General features: G+C 37.4%; 1 protein-coding gene across 1 annotated transcript in view; it reads right to left on the bottom strand.

Moving 5' to 3' along the window:
• The window catches only part of PHLDB2 (pleckstrin homology like domain family B member 2), a 118,498-nt gene that overhangs the window by 35,638 nt on the left and 66,773 nt on the right, over window positions 1-16,087 (bottom strand). Inside the window, exons 9-11 of the mRNA XM_021007107.2 lie at window positions 13,338-13,478; window positions 12,083-12,182; window positions 881-1,088 (exon numbers count right to left, since the gene is read on the bottom strand). Coding sequence (XP_020862766.1) covers window positions 881-1,088; window positions 12,083-12,182; window positions 13,338-13,478 — 449 coding nt within the window. The remainder of the gene's footprint in view (window positions 1-880; window positions 1,089-12,082; window positions 12,183-13,337; window positions 13,479-16,087) is intronic.

Below are 16,087 nucleotides of genomic sequence, written 5' to 3'. Positions count from 1 at the left end.
CTTTGGGCTAGCCATTAAACCTTCCTAAACCAATGAGGGAGGATTGAACTAGCTGCCTGCTAAATTATCTTCCATCTCCAGAGCTATAATCCTATGAACATCTGTCCCTCCTACAATATCTTGCATCATACCATCCTTGAAGAGCTCCTTTATGAGATGAATTCATTATGCAACACTTTGCTTATCTCAAAGGGACAACATAGACATGAAATGAGACAAAACAATAAAAACCCTTTTAAGTATTTTAATGTTTGGTTTTGGCTAGAACTATATTACTAAAAATATACTGCAACAGCTGTGAAGGCTCTGCCTCTAATGTTGGCATTTGCTGCTTCGCAGAGGTGAAGTAGTGGCTGAATAGACTACAGAGTTTCAGCAGGTCTAAATCCATTGGTTCCATCTAGTTAGACCCAGAATAAAATCATGGGGTAATCGAATATAAGAGAAGAATCTACTGTACTCACATTCAGTAAAGATGGCAGGGCACAGATAGAAAATGAGTGTAAAAAGCCACATTTCTTTGCCTAGCAAACCTTTCCACTGGGCCACAACATTTGGATTTTGATTCTAAAGCTAATTTTTGTTGGAGGGGTTCAAGCATTTAGAACAGTCCATGTGATGTCAAGTCTTTCAATGTATAGATTAGCTTTTACTGAATTCTTTCTTTCTTTCTTTCTTTCTTTCTTTCTTTCTTTCCTTCTTCCTACCTTCTTTTTTTTCTTTCTTTCAAATTCTTTGTTATAGAAGATGGATGGTGGAGGGGGGAGAGGGGGATACAGAGGGGAAAATCCATAAAAATCTACTTAAAAAAAACTTGACCTCCAGTAATGGCCTTGCTTTTTGAAAGGAACAGATGTCTTTTCCAAATCAGAAACCTTACCTGGAGATATTGTCAGGAGAGCAAGCAGAAAGGCTGGTTTCCATGCTGTCAGAGCTATCCATGCTCAAAGTATCAAAGGCATGATCTTTGTAACTATGATCTGGGTATTGGAAACTATTCAAATAGACATTTGATTCAGATGCAGTTCGGTTGTAAAAATCAGAAGATTTCTGCCTTTGTCCTTCATTCATCTGTTGGTGATTATACCCTAAAAGAACCACATGCAAAAGAAAAAAAAAGTTAGTCTCCTTCATTTTTTAGTCTTGAGATCTCATTAAAAAGAAGAGAGGCTATAAACCCATAGGCAGCAATCAAAAACATCTGCAAATGAATTCTGAGTCCTGTTCTAATTTGTTTCTAGGCAGATATGATCAAAGAAACTCAGTGCACTCTCACACCTCAAGCAAAAGAGAAAAAGCCCAAGAAGTGGCTTTATGAGAGCTTTCTCTTATGAGCAAATCCTAGGACTCATTTCACACACTGCTCCTGGATAGCTCCTACTCGTTCACTTCAAGCCCATGAAGTCTCTGGACAAACAAACCCCAAAAGAGTACAACCTAGGCACTAAAGCATCAAGACTTTGGATGGCTTCCCCTAGAGCTGTTTTAAGCAACAAACTACTAGAAGGAAATCTGGTTAAAAGAGTTTCCATGGTTTTTGTGGAAGTGTGAGGCAAGAGAAGAGTCAGCATCATTTACCACCACTACCACTACTGCTACAGATGGTCAAGGGGATCGTTCGACAAGTCAAGGCACCTCCCTGGGCCTCAGCTTCCTCCTCTGTAAATTAGAGGGCTTAGACTATATGATCTCTGATAATACTTTCAGCTCTTAAGTTTAGATGTTATATTTTCCTTCTCTCTTCTTTTTCAGCTTCTCCCAATGGCCTGGGATTTTACTTTTTAAAAAATTAAAAGGTGATCCTCCCTATAGGAGCTCTCATCCCACTCTCACTTCAGTCTTAACATAGAGACATCAAAATTTTGGAAATATGATGGGCAAAGACAGGTGACAAGACCATGTGACAGAAAGGCCCTAAGAACAGTTGTTTCATCTCTTATCCTAGATTATGAGAACTATAGACCTCTTTGAACAGCCCATAGTGGATTCTTGTCATTTAAAAAAAATGCTCCTCAGACAATTTTAACCTGGTGATTTATGCTTGTGTTGTGAAACACTTCCCTTCTAAGTAGCCCTAACAATAGCCAATGATGAGACATGGTTTCACCAAAACAGAAGTTTGGGCCCAATCCCCTTTGAGTACTAATTATTCATGCTAATGTAAAAAGGTGGCAAGAAAAAAATTAAATTCCCAGTTAATAAAACAAAACAAAAACCCCTTATCTTAGCCATTATTTAATGTTTCATATTAATATTTAATGCTCTTTGCTCAACTAACGATTTCATGGCCCAATAAACTCTCTATGAAGGCCACTGACAACTTAACAAAATTGGCTGACTTGGTCTTCAGTTCCTTTTCTCTCCTGTTTTGGTAAGGAGCTGCTGCTGCTGCTGCTTCTTTTGTTATTGTTGTTGTTTGTCCTAGGGTGAAATGGCCAAAAGACAAGTGATAGGAAAAAGGAATAAAAATTTATCTCAAATTGGTTCATCAATGCATTGACTACTTTTATGGCAATTGACTATAAAATTTCTATTTAAATAGCAGCCATGTCAACTTTGACACACTATTCCAGTCTTAGACATCTCTTCAGAATGCTGATTAGATCCATGCAGAGCATTCAAGCTATTAAGTGGTTTGGGACATTCCAAGCAATAAAGTGAAAATTTTGCTCTTAAAAGTTAAGTAATTTCTGGGGAAACATTAACATCTTATTGATATAAATTGTCATTGTGCATTAAAATTCTTCCAGAAATGAATAAATCAAGCAAATGACTCAAAGGAAGGCAATGAAATAGAAAGCATATTATGAGATATTATGAATCTTCATCTTATAGGCAAGGAAATAAAGCCATGGCATAAAGATGAGTGGAGCTTTTGTCTAAAAATACACCAAAGGGCAGAATATTGTACTACTTCTTTAAATTTACCTTTGATACGTAAGCCTTTGGAATGACTAATTGCTCCTTTTAAAGTGTTTTCCATGATTCATTATGAAAGAAGAAAAAAAGAATTATTTAAAAAGATTGTACAAGTGAACATTCCTTTGGCCTTTCAACAAAGGCTCATGGCTCATAAAATTTCCAATGGGCACCAGTAAAGAGATTTTCTTACTTAGCAATGAAAAATGAATGCACAATATATACAGTAATGTGGTAGAAAATGCATAGGAGTGAGTAATGAAAGGTTTTATTTTCTTCTTTTCTTCTTAAAATAAGGTTGGCGTGGTCACTCTTCCTCTTCCTGAATACCAACGATTTAAGACAATTCATCATTTACACAGCAATTGAGATTTATTTTTAGGATCAAAATATCATTTTTATATTTCTAAATGCATATGACCCACAGCTGCTATGAAAAGGGCTTTGTTTTGTTTTAAATGTAATGAATTATGTAATTGTGAAATATACAAACAACAATCAACCTTCACTGCATCTTAGTGATATAGGCAGGTGAGTAAAATGGTCTGATTTTAATACAGGGACACTGTGGCACATGTAATAATAATAATAATAAGTAACATTTATATAGTGCTTACTATGTGCCAGGCACTGTGCTAAATGCTTTACAATTATTATCTCATTTGATTCTCACAATAACCCTGGGAAGTAGGTACTATTATTATGTCTATTTTATAGATAAGGAAACTGAAGCAAACAGGGTTAAGTGACTTGCTCAGGGTCATGCAGCTAATGTGTCTGAGGCTGGATTTGAACCCAGGTCTTCCTGACTTCAGTTTGGCACACTATCCACTCTGCACTAGCCAGTTCCAGTGACAGTAATTTGCTAAGGAGAGGATAGTCATAAAACCAGATCTTTTAGCTCCAATTAGTTGCCTGGTTTAAATGGCGGTTTCTCAGGGCAAGCAGATATACACACTACCTATTTGGGAACATAAAAGTTATGTATGCTTCTCCATACATACCCTTCCCAATTCAGAAGCTGGTCCTAGGGATTGTCCTTCTTCTATCATAAGAAGCTCACCTTAAGTCCCCAAATCAGAATATTCGAAAAAAAAGTTCTAAGAAATTCCTAACATGTTTAATTGTATCACTAAAATGCTGAGGTTGTGAGTCTCCTTGTATGTGGTGAATAGTTCCAAACATCTTGATACATGTCAATGGTAGCATTCCCTTGAGTGACTTGCTCTCAAAAACTTCTATCTTGGTCAAAATGGACCTTGGCAGGGAGTCCATATACCGAAAAATATTTTTCGTACAACAATTTAGCAACCATGGGAATTTTCTGATTTCTGGTTGGGTATGCTTGTGCATACATGGCAAAATGATCATTCATTACTGAAATTTGACATGTCCTTACTATATCCTTCAAGAAATAAAAAGTCAATGCAATTAAAAAATGTTGTAAAATAAACAAACAAAGACCTTACTTTGTGTTGGATTTCAATCATTATACCCATCCCAGCCACTAAATTAAAATTCTCTTTGTGGTACTTTGAACCATTGCAGTGGTCTATATTTCTATGGCACTATAAGAACCTTTCTACATCTCTATATTGTTGTTCAATCGTTGCAGTTGTGTCTGACTCTTCATTTGGCATTTCCTTCTTCAGCTCATTTTACAGATGAGGAAACAGGGTTAAGTGACTTACCCAGAGTCTTAGCTATAAGGCTCTGAGCTAGAAGGATCTGAGGCTAGATTTGAACTCAGGTCTTCTGGGCTCTAGACACAACACTCTATCCACTGCACCACCTAGCTGCCTGCTGTATATAACTAACTTCAAAAGGAACTATTTTTCAGTGATTATAAATAAGATGCAGATATGAAAACAAAGGATACAGTAAAGCTGACCACTTGCACATTTGTTTTAAAAACTGAAAAAAATACATATATATACACATACATGTATGTGTGTACACACACACACACACATGCTAATATTCAACTAAACCTTTATCTTTAATATTATATCACCTTCTAAAATCACTTTATCCAAGTGTCTCCATAAACATTAGAGATCAAGCTGTTGGTCTTTCTGTATCTGAAAGCAGACAATCTTTCTGCCATCATAACAATACTTGGAGCTTCACCTTAAACCCTGACATTAGGAATAGGTCCAAAGCCTTTAAAATATATAAACTTTCTTTCTTTATATATTCATTTATTTATTTTTTAAAAATTTTGAGTTCCAAATTCTCTCCTTCCCTTCCTCTAGCCCCTTTTTCACCCACTGAGAAGGCAAGCAATATGATACTTATTATATGTGACATCATGCAAAACATATTTCCATATTAGCCATGTTACAAAAAAAGAGAAGAAAAATAAAGAGAAAAAAGAAAGCTTTAATCCAAACCCAAAGTCTGTCAGTTTTCTCTCTGTAGGGTAGCTAGCATAAAATACACAAATTAATCTTCACTTGAACTGAACTTTCCAGCATTGGATCTTGGACCATTGTTGCTTCATTGCTCCTCCAAGTCCAGTGCTTTAGCATGAATAGTGAGTGGCCAAAATCCTGTACATCAACAGCGGTAAGTTTGATCCAAAATTTTGGAGCAAAAGTTTTCCATTTCAGGCATGAGCCTGCATGGGATTACCTCACTGAAACAAAACCTTTTCTTTTGATTGGCCACTTGGAAGATGGAAATAGAAGTATTATGATAAATTAATGAGATTTGTCCTCCCCATCCTGCCTCTGAAAATTACCAGAATTTCTGCAGGTAAAAGAGTGATGTCTCCTTCAAAAGGAACCACCTTGGGAGTCTATCTGTCTATGCCCATGGCACTGCTATTGTTTCAAACATTTTTAGAACTCCCTTTTTTTTTTTGAAGTGGCATACAGAGATGATTTATGAGCCACATAAGAAAATCAATTGCATTCTTGCATAGCCTTCTTTGGACCTCTATCCTTTTTTACTTCTTTCTACTTCACAGTGTTGGTAGAGTTGAAACACTGGGAAGAAGGGATGTAGGAACAGAAGCTGAGTGATTCTGAGTAGGACGATAAGGGGTCCTTATTTGGAACACACCACAAAACAGGTTTTAGATTTAGAGGAGAGAATATGGATTGAGATCTTGCCTCTACTACTCACCACCATGTGACCTTGAGTAAATCACTTCGTTTCTCTGGACCTCCCATTCATACATCTGGAAAATGAGGGGGTTGGACTAGATGTCTGAGGTCCCTTCAAGTTCTAAATTTTTGATCTTAAGATCCTTGAAATTAGCTTGTTTGTATGCCAATACTTGTGGGGTAGTTAGGTGGCACAGCAGATAGAGTTCTGGGCCTGGAGTCAGGAAGACTCACCTTCCTGAGTTCAAATCTGGCCTCAGAAACTTACTAGCTGTGTGAACCTGGGCAAATCACTTAACCCTGTTTGCCTCAGTTTTCTCATTTGTAAAATGAGCTGGAGAAGGAAATGACAAACCACTCTAGTATCTCTCCCAAGAAAACCCCAAATGGGGACCCAAATGAAATGACTGAACAACAACAACATGCCTATATTTCATACAAAACTCTGAAAAAACATTCCCTTCTTTGTGAAGCTTTTCCTGATCATTGCTACTTTTCAATTGCTCTCCCTATATAAATTTACCTTTTATGTATTTCATATGAAATATTTTGTATATTTTTATTTATGCACATATTTTCTTCCCTGACAGAATGTGGGAGAAAGAAAGGAACAATCCCTTAATTGTCTTCCATTGTCTTTGTATTATCCCCTTCATGCATGTCACATAGTAGGTGATCAATGAATCTTGGCTGAGTAATTGATTGATAGGTGGGCATAACCTTGATAAATTCAAATCTCATTAGAGGTTGAAGGTTTCCTGCAGGTTTCAGTGAACTTTTTTGTCATTCTCACATTAAGATAAAATCTCACATTTCCTTGCCATCATAATAGAACAAAAAAACACCCCATTGTTCTAGATAAATTTGTATTCAGTGTTAGTTGTTTATGTCCTCCTCTCTCCTCATTCCCTCCATCACTTCTAGGGTTCTTTACTTACAAAACTATCTTAGAAATCCTGATGTTTGAGGGGAAAACCAATTTCTAATTTATGCTAGGCCCAATCCTTCTCTGGTTCTTTGCCTTCGCATGGCCAACTATATCACACCAAGGAAAAAAAATAGCTGCTTTTATCACTGCCACCAACCCCTCTCCCCCAAAAAAAGAAGGAAAAAAAGAAAGAAAGAAAGAAAGAAAGAAAGAAAGAAAGAAAGAAAGAAAGAAAGAAAGAAAGAACAAGCAAGACAAAACAAAACAAAACAAAAAAACAAGAATGAAACTCTTCGTTCCTTACTGGCCATGGAACTTTGAAAAGCTGGGTCTTTAAAGATATTCTTTTAATAAGTCATGCTAATGAGTGTCAGTGAAATACTTCTCATAGAGTAGTATTATTGGTAGAGGAGCCTTCTTCACCTTCTGCAAATTAAATAAAGACAGGTCATCCACTGCTATTGGGGGGGAGGGGTATGGAAAAGAGTAGCAGAGGAAAACAACTAACCCTTCCAGTATCTCAGATAACCTAGCTGTTCATATAGGCAGAAACAATTAATTTTCAACAGGAGGAAAGAAATACAGGAGGTGAGAAGGGATTTCAGGAGCACTTCACACCCTTTGTGTAGTAACACAAATAACTAGTTTACTGGAGAACTCACCCAAAGCAGGGAGATGGAATTGATGAGAGCTAAATCTGTTTATTCAGTACAGCAGACACAAGGTACCACTACAAATTCCACAGGCTGATATTATGTCTTCCTGTGTTCACCACATCAGAATTAGACTAACTCAAAGATTCAATGTATTAATGGGTCGTACCTCTCCTTTCCCATACCCTTCTTTGGTATGGGAGTCATAGAATCAGAGATTTAGAGATGGATGTGACCTCAGAGGCCAATACCCTCATTTTGCAGATGAGGATGCAAAGGCAGGTATGAGAAGGTAATTTGCCCAAGGTCACACAGGCAGTTACTGTCAGAGGTAGGATTTGAACCCAGTTCTTCTGACTACTGAGCCATTGTTCCTTCCACTACACCACACAGGCTTCCTCATATATAGTAGCAACTTGCCAAATCTTTTGATGGGTAGAATTCTGCTAAGATGTGTCACTATTCAGTCAGAATTAATCAGAAATATGATAGCATGATCAACTTGTAACAAAAATTGAGAGATAATTTAGAAAAAGAGAAGATATAGAGTATTTACATGGATGAAGAAGGCAAAACTAACCAGTATTTCATCAAATCAACACCCCATAGCTCACCTGCTGAAAAATTCACTCTTCCTAATCTCAGTCCAGAGGAAGAAGGGGGAAGTTACAGTAGATGTCACAAATGAAGGAAGTTGTAGAGAGAAAGGAAGGAGATGCAGGTAGCCAGGATCATGAAGGATGACAATGAGATATGAAAAACATACAATGAATACTGCCAAGATACAGAGTTTAAGTCAGTGAGAATATTAGTAATAATATTAAGAGTCTTCCATTAAATGTTAATAAATTACTCAGTTCATATTTATCCATTAGACTAAAGATTACAAGTATACAAGGATTCAAGTTTAAAAAAGAAAAAAATTAATTACATTGCACATGCTAACCTTTTTTTTTAAAGTATAATTATTATTAGGTCAAACACAAACATTCCTCAAGCCATTATCGAATGAGAATCAAAAACAAGCCCACACTTACAAATGTTTCTCTTCAAAAGAAACAATGTCAAATCCTTTCACAAAGCAAATATTAATGCCTTTAAAAATAGAAATTCCAAACTCTTCTTATGATTGAGGTAATATTCTTATACACTTTGTAATTATCTCCTCTTCTTTAACAGTTTCTAAATGCATCCAATATCCATTTTTTTAAAGAAGTGATGATGATGATACTTTTTTTGGTCATCAATTTATGTTTTTCCTCATTAATCATTAATAGAATGATTAAAAGGGCAGCTAGGCTGTACAATGGATAGAGCACCAAGCCTGGAGTCAAGAAGACTCATCTTCCTGAGTTCAAATCTGGCCTTAGATACTTATAGCTGTGTGACCCTGGGCAAGTCACTTAACCCTGTTTACCTCAGTTTCCTCATCTGTAAAATGAGCTGGAGAAGGAATGGCAAACCACTCTAGTATCTTTGCCAGAAAAACCCCAAATGGGGTCATGAAGAGTAGGACATGACTGAAATGACTGGACAAGAATGATTAAAAGGCTAAATCTCCAGATGTCTCTTTCTAGTTCTGAAAAGAAGTGATAGCATGAACTGCCGTGGGCCCACATCATGATCTACACCTTTTCACTTGTGTGGGTCTCATGTTTAACAAATAATGCCTCCACCACTGTAGTGTTTCCAATAGCATCTGACCCTCAAATGAAAACACGATCTTGAAGGACTAACTATTAGCAGCAGCTGCCCACAACTGAACAGCAGCTGCAAACATATATTTTAGTTTCTAGAGTATATGGTAAATTTTGTCTATGTTTGCAAATGAAAATTTAGATTCATGGGAATGTTAAGCCACTATAACATTGTACAACAATTTAAAATCAGGATATATTTTGACATGGAGATGACTTGACAGCAACCTTTTAATCATTCGCCTAAACCACAAAAAGCACACATTATCTCATTCAAGAAGGATGTCATACCTTTTTTGGGTTTTCCTGAATTTGAAAAAAAAGAAAAAAAAGACAAAAGGACAAAGATCTTATTCATCGTGATACTTATAGGAGTGTTTTCCATTACTCTCTATTAGAATAAACAACCTTTAAAACTAAAAATATTCAGATTCTGAGATTGCTGTTTCAGTACCATTTTCTTTTGGGCTCTGTAGTTTTCTGTCATGGATAGTTCCCCAACTGCGTACGTGAGGAAGACTCATATTTACAACACTGGCCTTAAGATATCATGAACGGCAACAAAGAAGTAGATTGTTACTGGTTTTAACGTAGTTAATGTTGCAATGGTAAAAGATAGTAACACGCTACACTTACAACTAAGTTAAGACCATGAGCTGAGTACAGTTTTTAAAATATTTTACTTTCATATTTTTAATGAAGTCAACCAACATTTCTTAACAACGTTAGGGCTGAGTCCTTTGTTTTTTGGCAGGCTGCCAATGTGTTTAGCAAAAATAAAACAAAACATAACAACTCTAACTCTAACCCACAAAAATTAATAAACAACAATAATAATTCTACCAACTCTATAATTATGAAATGAAGACACATGCTCTACCACCACACTAAAGACTGATTTCTTGCCAAGGAAGAGCAAAAGTAAATCCCAGAACTGTTACACAAATCAATCTATGAGCACACTCTAAATTCCCTTGTCACTTTATGGAACAAGTTAAGGAGGATTAACCTATAAAAGAATAGTTACACTCAAGGCACTTTCTCTTAAAATTTTTTGAGGGGATAATCAGTCATTTCATTGGTCTCACAAACCATTAAGCCACACTGCCTTTTTAAGCGTGCATTTGTTATTGAGTCATTTCAGTTGTGTCCAACTCTTCATGACCCCTTTTGGGGTTTTCTTGGCAAAGACACTGGATGGCTTGGCATTTCCTTCTCCAGCTCATTTTATAGATGAGGAACTGAGGCAAACAGGGTTAAGTGACTTACCCATGGTCTCACAGCTAGTAAATGTCTGAGGATAGATTTGAACTCAGGTACTCCTGACTCCAGGGCCAGCACCCTATCCGCTGTGCCACCTAGCTGTTTTTAATGACATTTTAAAAAAAAATTTGAGATACTAATTCTTTTTTTAACAGCATTTATTTAGCATTTTAATGTTTTAAAGCACTTTACATAAATTATTACATCTAATGTTCTTACAACATCCCTGTGTGATAGGTATTATTATCCCCATTTTACATATGAGGAAACTATGAGAGAGACTTACCCAGGGTTGATACAAATGTCCTCAGCTGTCAGGACCTATTCCTCTACTCATACCTCATACACACAGAGATGACCAGTTAATCAACATTCATTAAGCCCTGACTATGTGCTAGGCACTGTGCTCAGACCTGTGAGTCAGATCCTTCATCTTGTCATCACTTTAAAATGGTCCATTTTCTTTTCTTTTTTTTTTTGGTGAGGCAATTGGGGTTAAGTGACTTGCCCAGGGTCACACAGCTAGTGAGTGTCATGTGTCCAAGGCCGGATTTGAATTCAAGTCCTCCTGACTCCAGGGCCGGTGCTCTATCCACTGCACCACCTAGCTGCCCCAAAGTGGTCCATTTTCATGACAAGAATGACGAAATTCCTTTATACGATCATAATCTACATCTATTCCATCTTTTTCTATGATTTATTCTATTTTGCTGTTCTATTTTATTTTATTTTCAGTCCCAAATTCCCTCCCTCCTGGTATCTCAATTCTAGTATGAAAATACAATAATGGATCAGAAGGTATGGGAAAACATAAGGATGTGTTAGTAACCATGGTATGATCTTGGAAAAATTAATTACTCTCATTACACTTTCTGTGGACTTTCTGATTTGAATATCACACTTGGGAAAACACATTGAAACAGGTTTTTCTTCAGTAGAATTAAAACATGATTGAACATAACACAACTTCAAAGCTCTTGTACAAGTTAGTAGACTTTCATATTTTTTAACCTAAGCTTTCACTTTAAACTATTTCTTACTCTCCTCTTTAAGAAAACACTTTCTATATAGCAAGAATATATTAGCTAATGGTTACAATTCTCCATTTCAGTTTGTGCCAGTGAACTTCTCTTTCTAACAGCCAACTCTTAATAATTTCACCTAGGAGAGCGAGGTGGTACAGTGGACAGCAGGGCCTGGAGTCAGGAAGACTCATCTTCCTGAATTCAAATCTAGCCTCAGATACTTACCAGCTGTGTGACCTTGGGCAAGTCACTTAACTCTGTTTGCCTCAGTTTCCTCATCTGTAAAATGAGCTGGAGAAGGAAATGGCAAACCCCTTTAATATCTTTGCCAAGAAAATTCCAAATGGGGTCATGAGGAACTGGACATGCCTGAAATGACTAAAGAACAGCAACCAAAATCTAGAACTTGGGTTGACTCTCCATTACCTTAAATATTAAAGCAAATACAAATGTTCAAGAACAGGGCTGTGTTTCCAAAGGTCTGTACCTTTGTGCATCCTCCTCGATTCTGAATCTTTGGACATCGTTGCCAGGGAGTGAGGGAGGACGCTGCCACAGCTGTTGCTCTGTCCTAGGGGCAGATGACCCTGCAGAAAACCACAAAGGAAAACTTTAGAAAAATGGCAGCTAGAACAGTCTTTTTTTGGGGGGGGAGGGGAGAGAGGAGGAAGAGAAGAGTGTTATAGCACTTAAGAAGGACGCTCTTGCCTTCAGGCCAACAGAACTATATGGTAATAAAGGCCAGTTTCTGTCAGGAAACCAAACAGAGTGGTCTCTTGACAAGTTGCATGGAGACTTGTAGAATTTACTACTATACCTCTAAATATATGCAAGTAGGGAACCAAGTTCCATAGAGGGGCTGACCAGGAGTTTACCATGCATGAAAAGTAATGTGAGCAGTAATGCTGGTACCTGTAAATGAGGAAGGGAAGATCTACCCTGTTTGATATAGAGCCTAGGTTCAGAGTTAAGAGACCTTAGAGGTAATCTATTCCAAACCAGTTTCTTTCAAAACTCATCTCAAATGCAACTTTCTGCAAGATGCATTTCTTTGTTCCTTTTTCTCTCACTCCCTCCAACAACCCACATTTATGTACTTTCTGAGATTACCCCCTATGTACACTATATATACTCTGTATGATCAAATGAGATAATATTTGTAAAGTGCTTAGCACAGTCCCTGGCATATAGTAGGCTCTTAATAAATGATTGTTCCCTTTCTCTTCCCTTCCATTGAATGAACATAGCTGTTTGCATGTTATCTCTCTCAACGGAATGTGTGCTTTTCAAGGTCAAGGACTTTTTTTTGGGGAGTGGGGTGGAGGGAAGCATCCCCAGGACTTAGAACAGTGTCCAGCACATATTAAACACTTACAATGTTTGTTGATATAATTGGTTTGTTAACTGACATTGTACAAATAAAGACACTGAAGATCTAAGAGTTTAAGTGACCTGCTCAAGGTCATACAGTATACAGAGGTTGGGATTTGAGCCTAGATCCTATGATACCAAGTCAATGCTTCTCTTCTGTACTAGGTTGCATCCCCATTGTCTCCACTTACCAACCAGTAGTGTGGTGGTTTATTACAGTGTGTGTGTGTGCATGTGTGTGTGCGTGTGTGTGTGTGTGTGTGTGTGTGTGTTTATTTTGAATCATGGCTGTTTTGAAAATGTGCTTCCATTGAATGCTCCTCCTAGCAATTATACTAAGTATGTAGGTGTTTCGCTTCTCCACATCTCACCTTGGGGGTGATGCTTCTTCCCATAGTAGCATTGCTGAAATGTGGAGATACTGAAGGTGTAGTTTTTTTCCGAGGCAAGGTATCACTTAGATAGAGGCCTTCTTTGTGTTGTTTCTTTCTCTCTTCCATATTTCTGAAGTGCTTTAAATGCAAATCAAAGAGCAAAAAGGGCAATTCTGAATAAGGGCAATAGACTATTTAAAGAAATTGCATTCAGCACAGAGCAGAATGAAGTTAACTGGTTTGGAACGTTGCCACAACTCATGTTTTTGATTAAGTCTTTACATTTACTTTCAGTAACATGTAAACTTAGAGATAACTATTCTAGAACTTTGGAGCTGGAAGAATCTTTAGAGAGGTCATCTATTCCAACTCATCTTAGATTTATTAAGACATTAAGGAGCAGAAAGGTAAACCATCTTGTCCAAAGTCATACAGCCCCTTCAAAGCAAACCTGAGTAAAACCCTGGTCCCAAGACTGGATGCATGCACAGTGACAAGATTTACTATATAAAAATACTAAAAATGATCATTCCTCAGCTTTCACTTTTGTTAGTGTCTCAGGAAGACTTATAAATTGTTATCATGATCCCCCTGTGGATGGTGAAGCATCCAATCACAATGGTTGAGATAAATAGTTTCTCCCCTGTCTCTGACACTTCTTAGAAGTGAACAGAGGAACAGAGGAAATAAGAACAGAGGAAAAAAGAGAGTAAGGTAGAAAATGGAGAGAAAGAACAAGTAAGCAGGGACATTGTTTGAAACTCTAACTACAGTCTAATCATTTTAAAATATAAGCCTAAAATCCACATCTTGTTCTCATATTCAGTATTCTCTAGGGTATCACACTCGTATTAAATGCTTTTTGCCAAGGGGTACAAAACAGCAATTTTCCTACTACTTAAATCCTCCTGCAGAACATTTTATTTCTTCCTGAAGAGAATAAGTTTTAACATCCTGAAATACACCCAAATTTTTTCTTGACAATCATGGACATCATGGACAGTAGAGAGGTTTACTTACTGGGGTAGCCTTGTTGCCCAGTGTTGGCAAACATCACACTAACAACGGACTTTCCAAACAAATTAAAAACATATGAACAAAAATGTTAGAATCCACAGCCCTGAACCTTGCTTCCCCCTTCCCCCCATTCTCAAAGGATGCATATTGTAATAGAAAGATCAGTGGGATCAGTAAGTAGACCTCAATTTTAATCTTGCCTTTGCTGCTAACTAGTGGTGTGATGTTAGGCATGTCCCTACCACTCTGTGAGGGCCACTATCCTCACCAATAAATGGGGATCCAGCCACAAGAACTATCAATCTCATAGAGCTCTTGTGGGAAAAGTATTTTGTTAACTGCACAGCCATGTTTTAACATATCTCCCACAGCCTTAATGAAAACACTATGTTAAATGAAACCATTAAAGGGAGGCAGTTACTTCCATATAAACAATATTATAAATAAGCAATCTGTTAAAAAGGGTGGCAGAAGAGCTCAGCAACTTTACTGTGGGCCTAGTATATTATTAGTAAACACTTGAGGGTAATTTTATGGATATAATATTAAAAATATTCTTATTATGATAATAAGGCCCATAGCTTTACATTAATATCTAGTGTTTAGTTTGTTTAGTTGTGTCTAACTCTTCATGAGCACATTTGGGGTTTTCTTGGCAAAGATACTAGATTAGTTTTCTATTTCCTTTTCTAGCTTATTTTACAGATGAGGAAACTGAGGCAAACAGGGTTAAGTGACTTGCCCAGGGTCACACAGCTAATACGTGTCTGAGGCCAGATTTGAACTCAGGAAGCTGAGTCTTCCTGACTCCAAGCCCAGTGCTCTATGCACTGCCTCAAGGGTTTCAGAGGGGAGCACTAATACAGTATGAGTCAGCTGTTTATTTATTAATGGTCATTGCTATTTAGAGGTGGCATTGCACCAGAGTGCATAGACAATGCTGGCCTTAAGAGTCAGGAGGACCTGGCCTCTCACATATTCTGGCCCAATAATCAGACCTCTTAGCACTCTACGATGTTGAGTTATAAAGATGAGATGGTGATCAGCACTGGTGATATAAATTTCTCCACCTGGGACTTCCTTGACATTAGTAAAGGAAGTTTCCTTCCCTGATACTTCCTGAAACCACAGCTCCAGGCCCTATTCCTATCACTATTTGGGAAAAAAATACATAGTGGTTTGGTTTGGCCCAAACAACACAAATTTCCTACTGCCAAATTATTTTGGGGTGTGTGGTGTGTGTGTGTGTGTGTGTGTGTGTGTGTGTGTGTGTGTGTGTTTAAAATTATTAGAACTCTTGGGGAAAAAAGATATTAGAAATCTTGACTTCCTGGCCACCATTGTGAGCAGATAGTAAAAATTCTAAAATCCAGAGAGCTACCATGATTCCTTTATGGCATGTCATGAAAGAAAGATAAAATCTGTACCCTCCCCCCAAAAAAAGAGCCTGCCCTCTTTCTTCTCCACCCCACCCCCAGTTCAACTAATGCCCAACAGCAAAACCTAAATTTGAAAAGTCATTTCACTTCTAGATGATAATTTTTTTTTTTGCCCAGGGTTGGGTTTCTAGGGAGAAAGGATGAAAACCACAGTTATACATAATCATTTTTTTCCCATTCCTAGCAACATTTCCTTATGAATTCCAGTTACCTGCACCCATCTTTAAACCAGCAGCCTTTCTTGCCACCATGTTTAGGCCACAGTAATCTATAAATAAGTAGGGGTAACAA

The sequence above is a fragment of the Phascolarctos cinereus genome, unplaced genomic scaffold (assembly GCF_003287225.1).
Source record: "Phascolarctos cinereus isolate Bilbo 61053 unplaced genomic scaffold, phaCin_HiC Scaffold_726;HRSCAF=1367, whole genome shotgun sequence".
Taxonomy (NCBI): Eukaryota; Metazoa; Chordata; class Mammalia; order Diprotodontia; family Phascolarctidae; genus Phascolarctos; species Phascolarctos cinereus.
The sequence above is the reverse complement of the archived record's forward strand: the minus strand, read 5'-3'. Positions and strand labels throughout refer to the sequence as shown.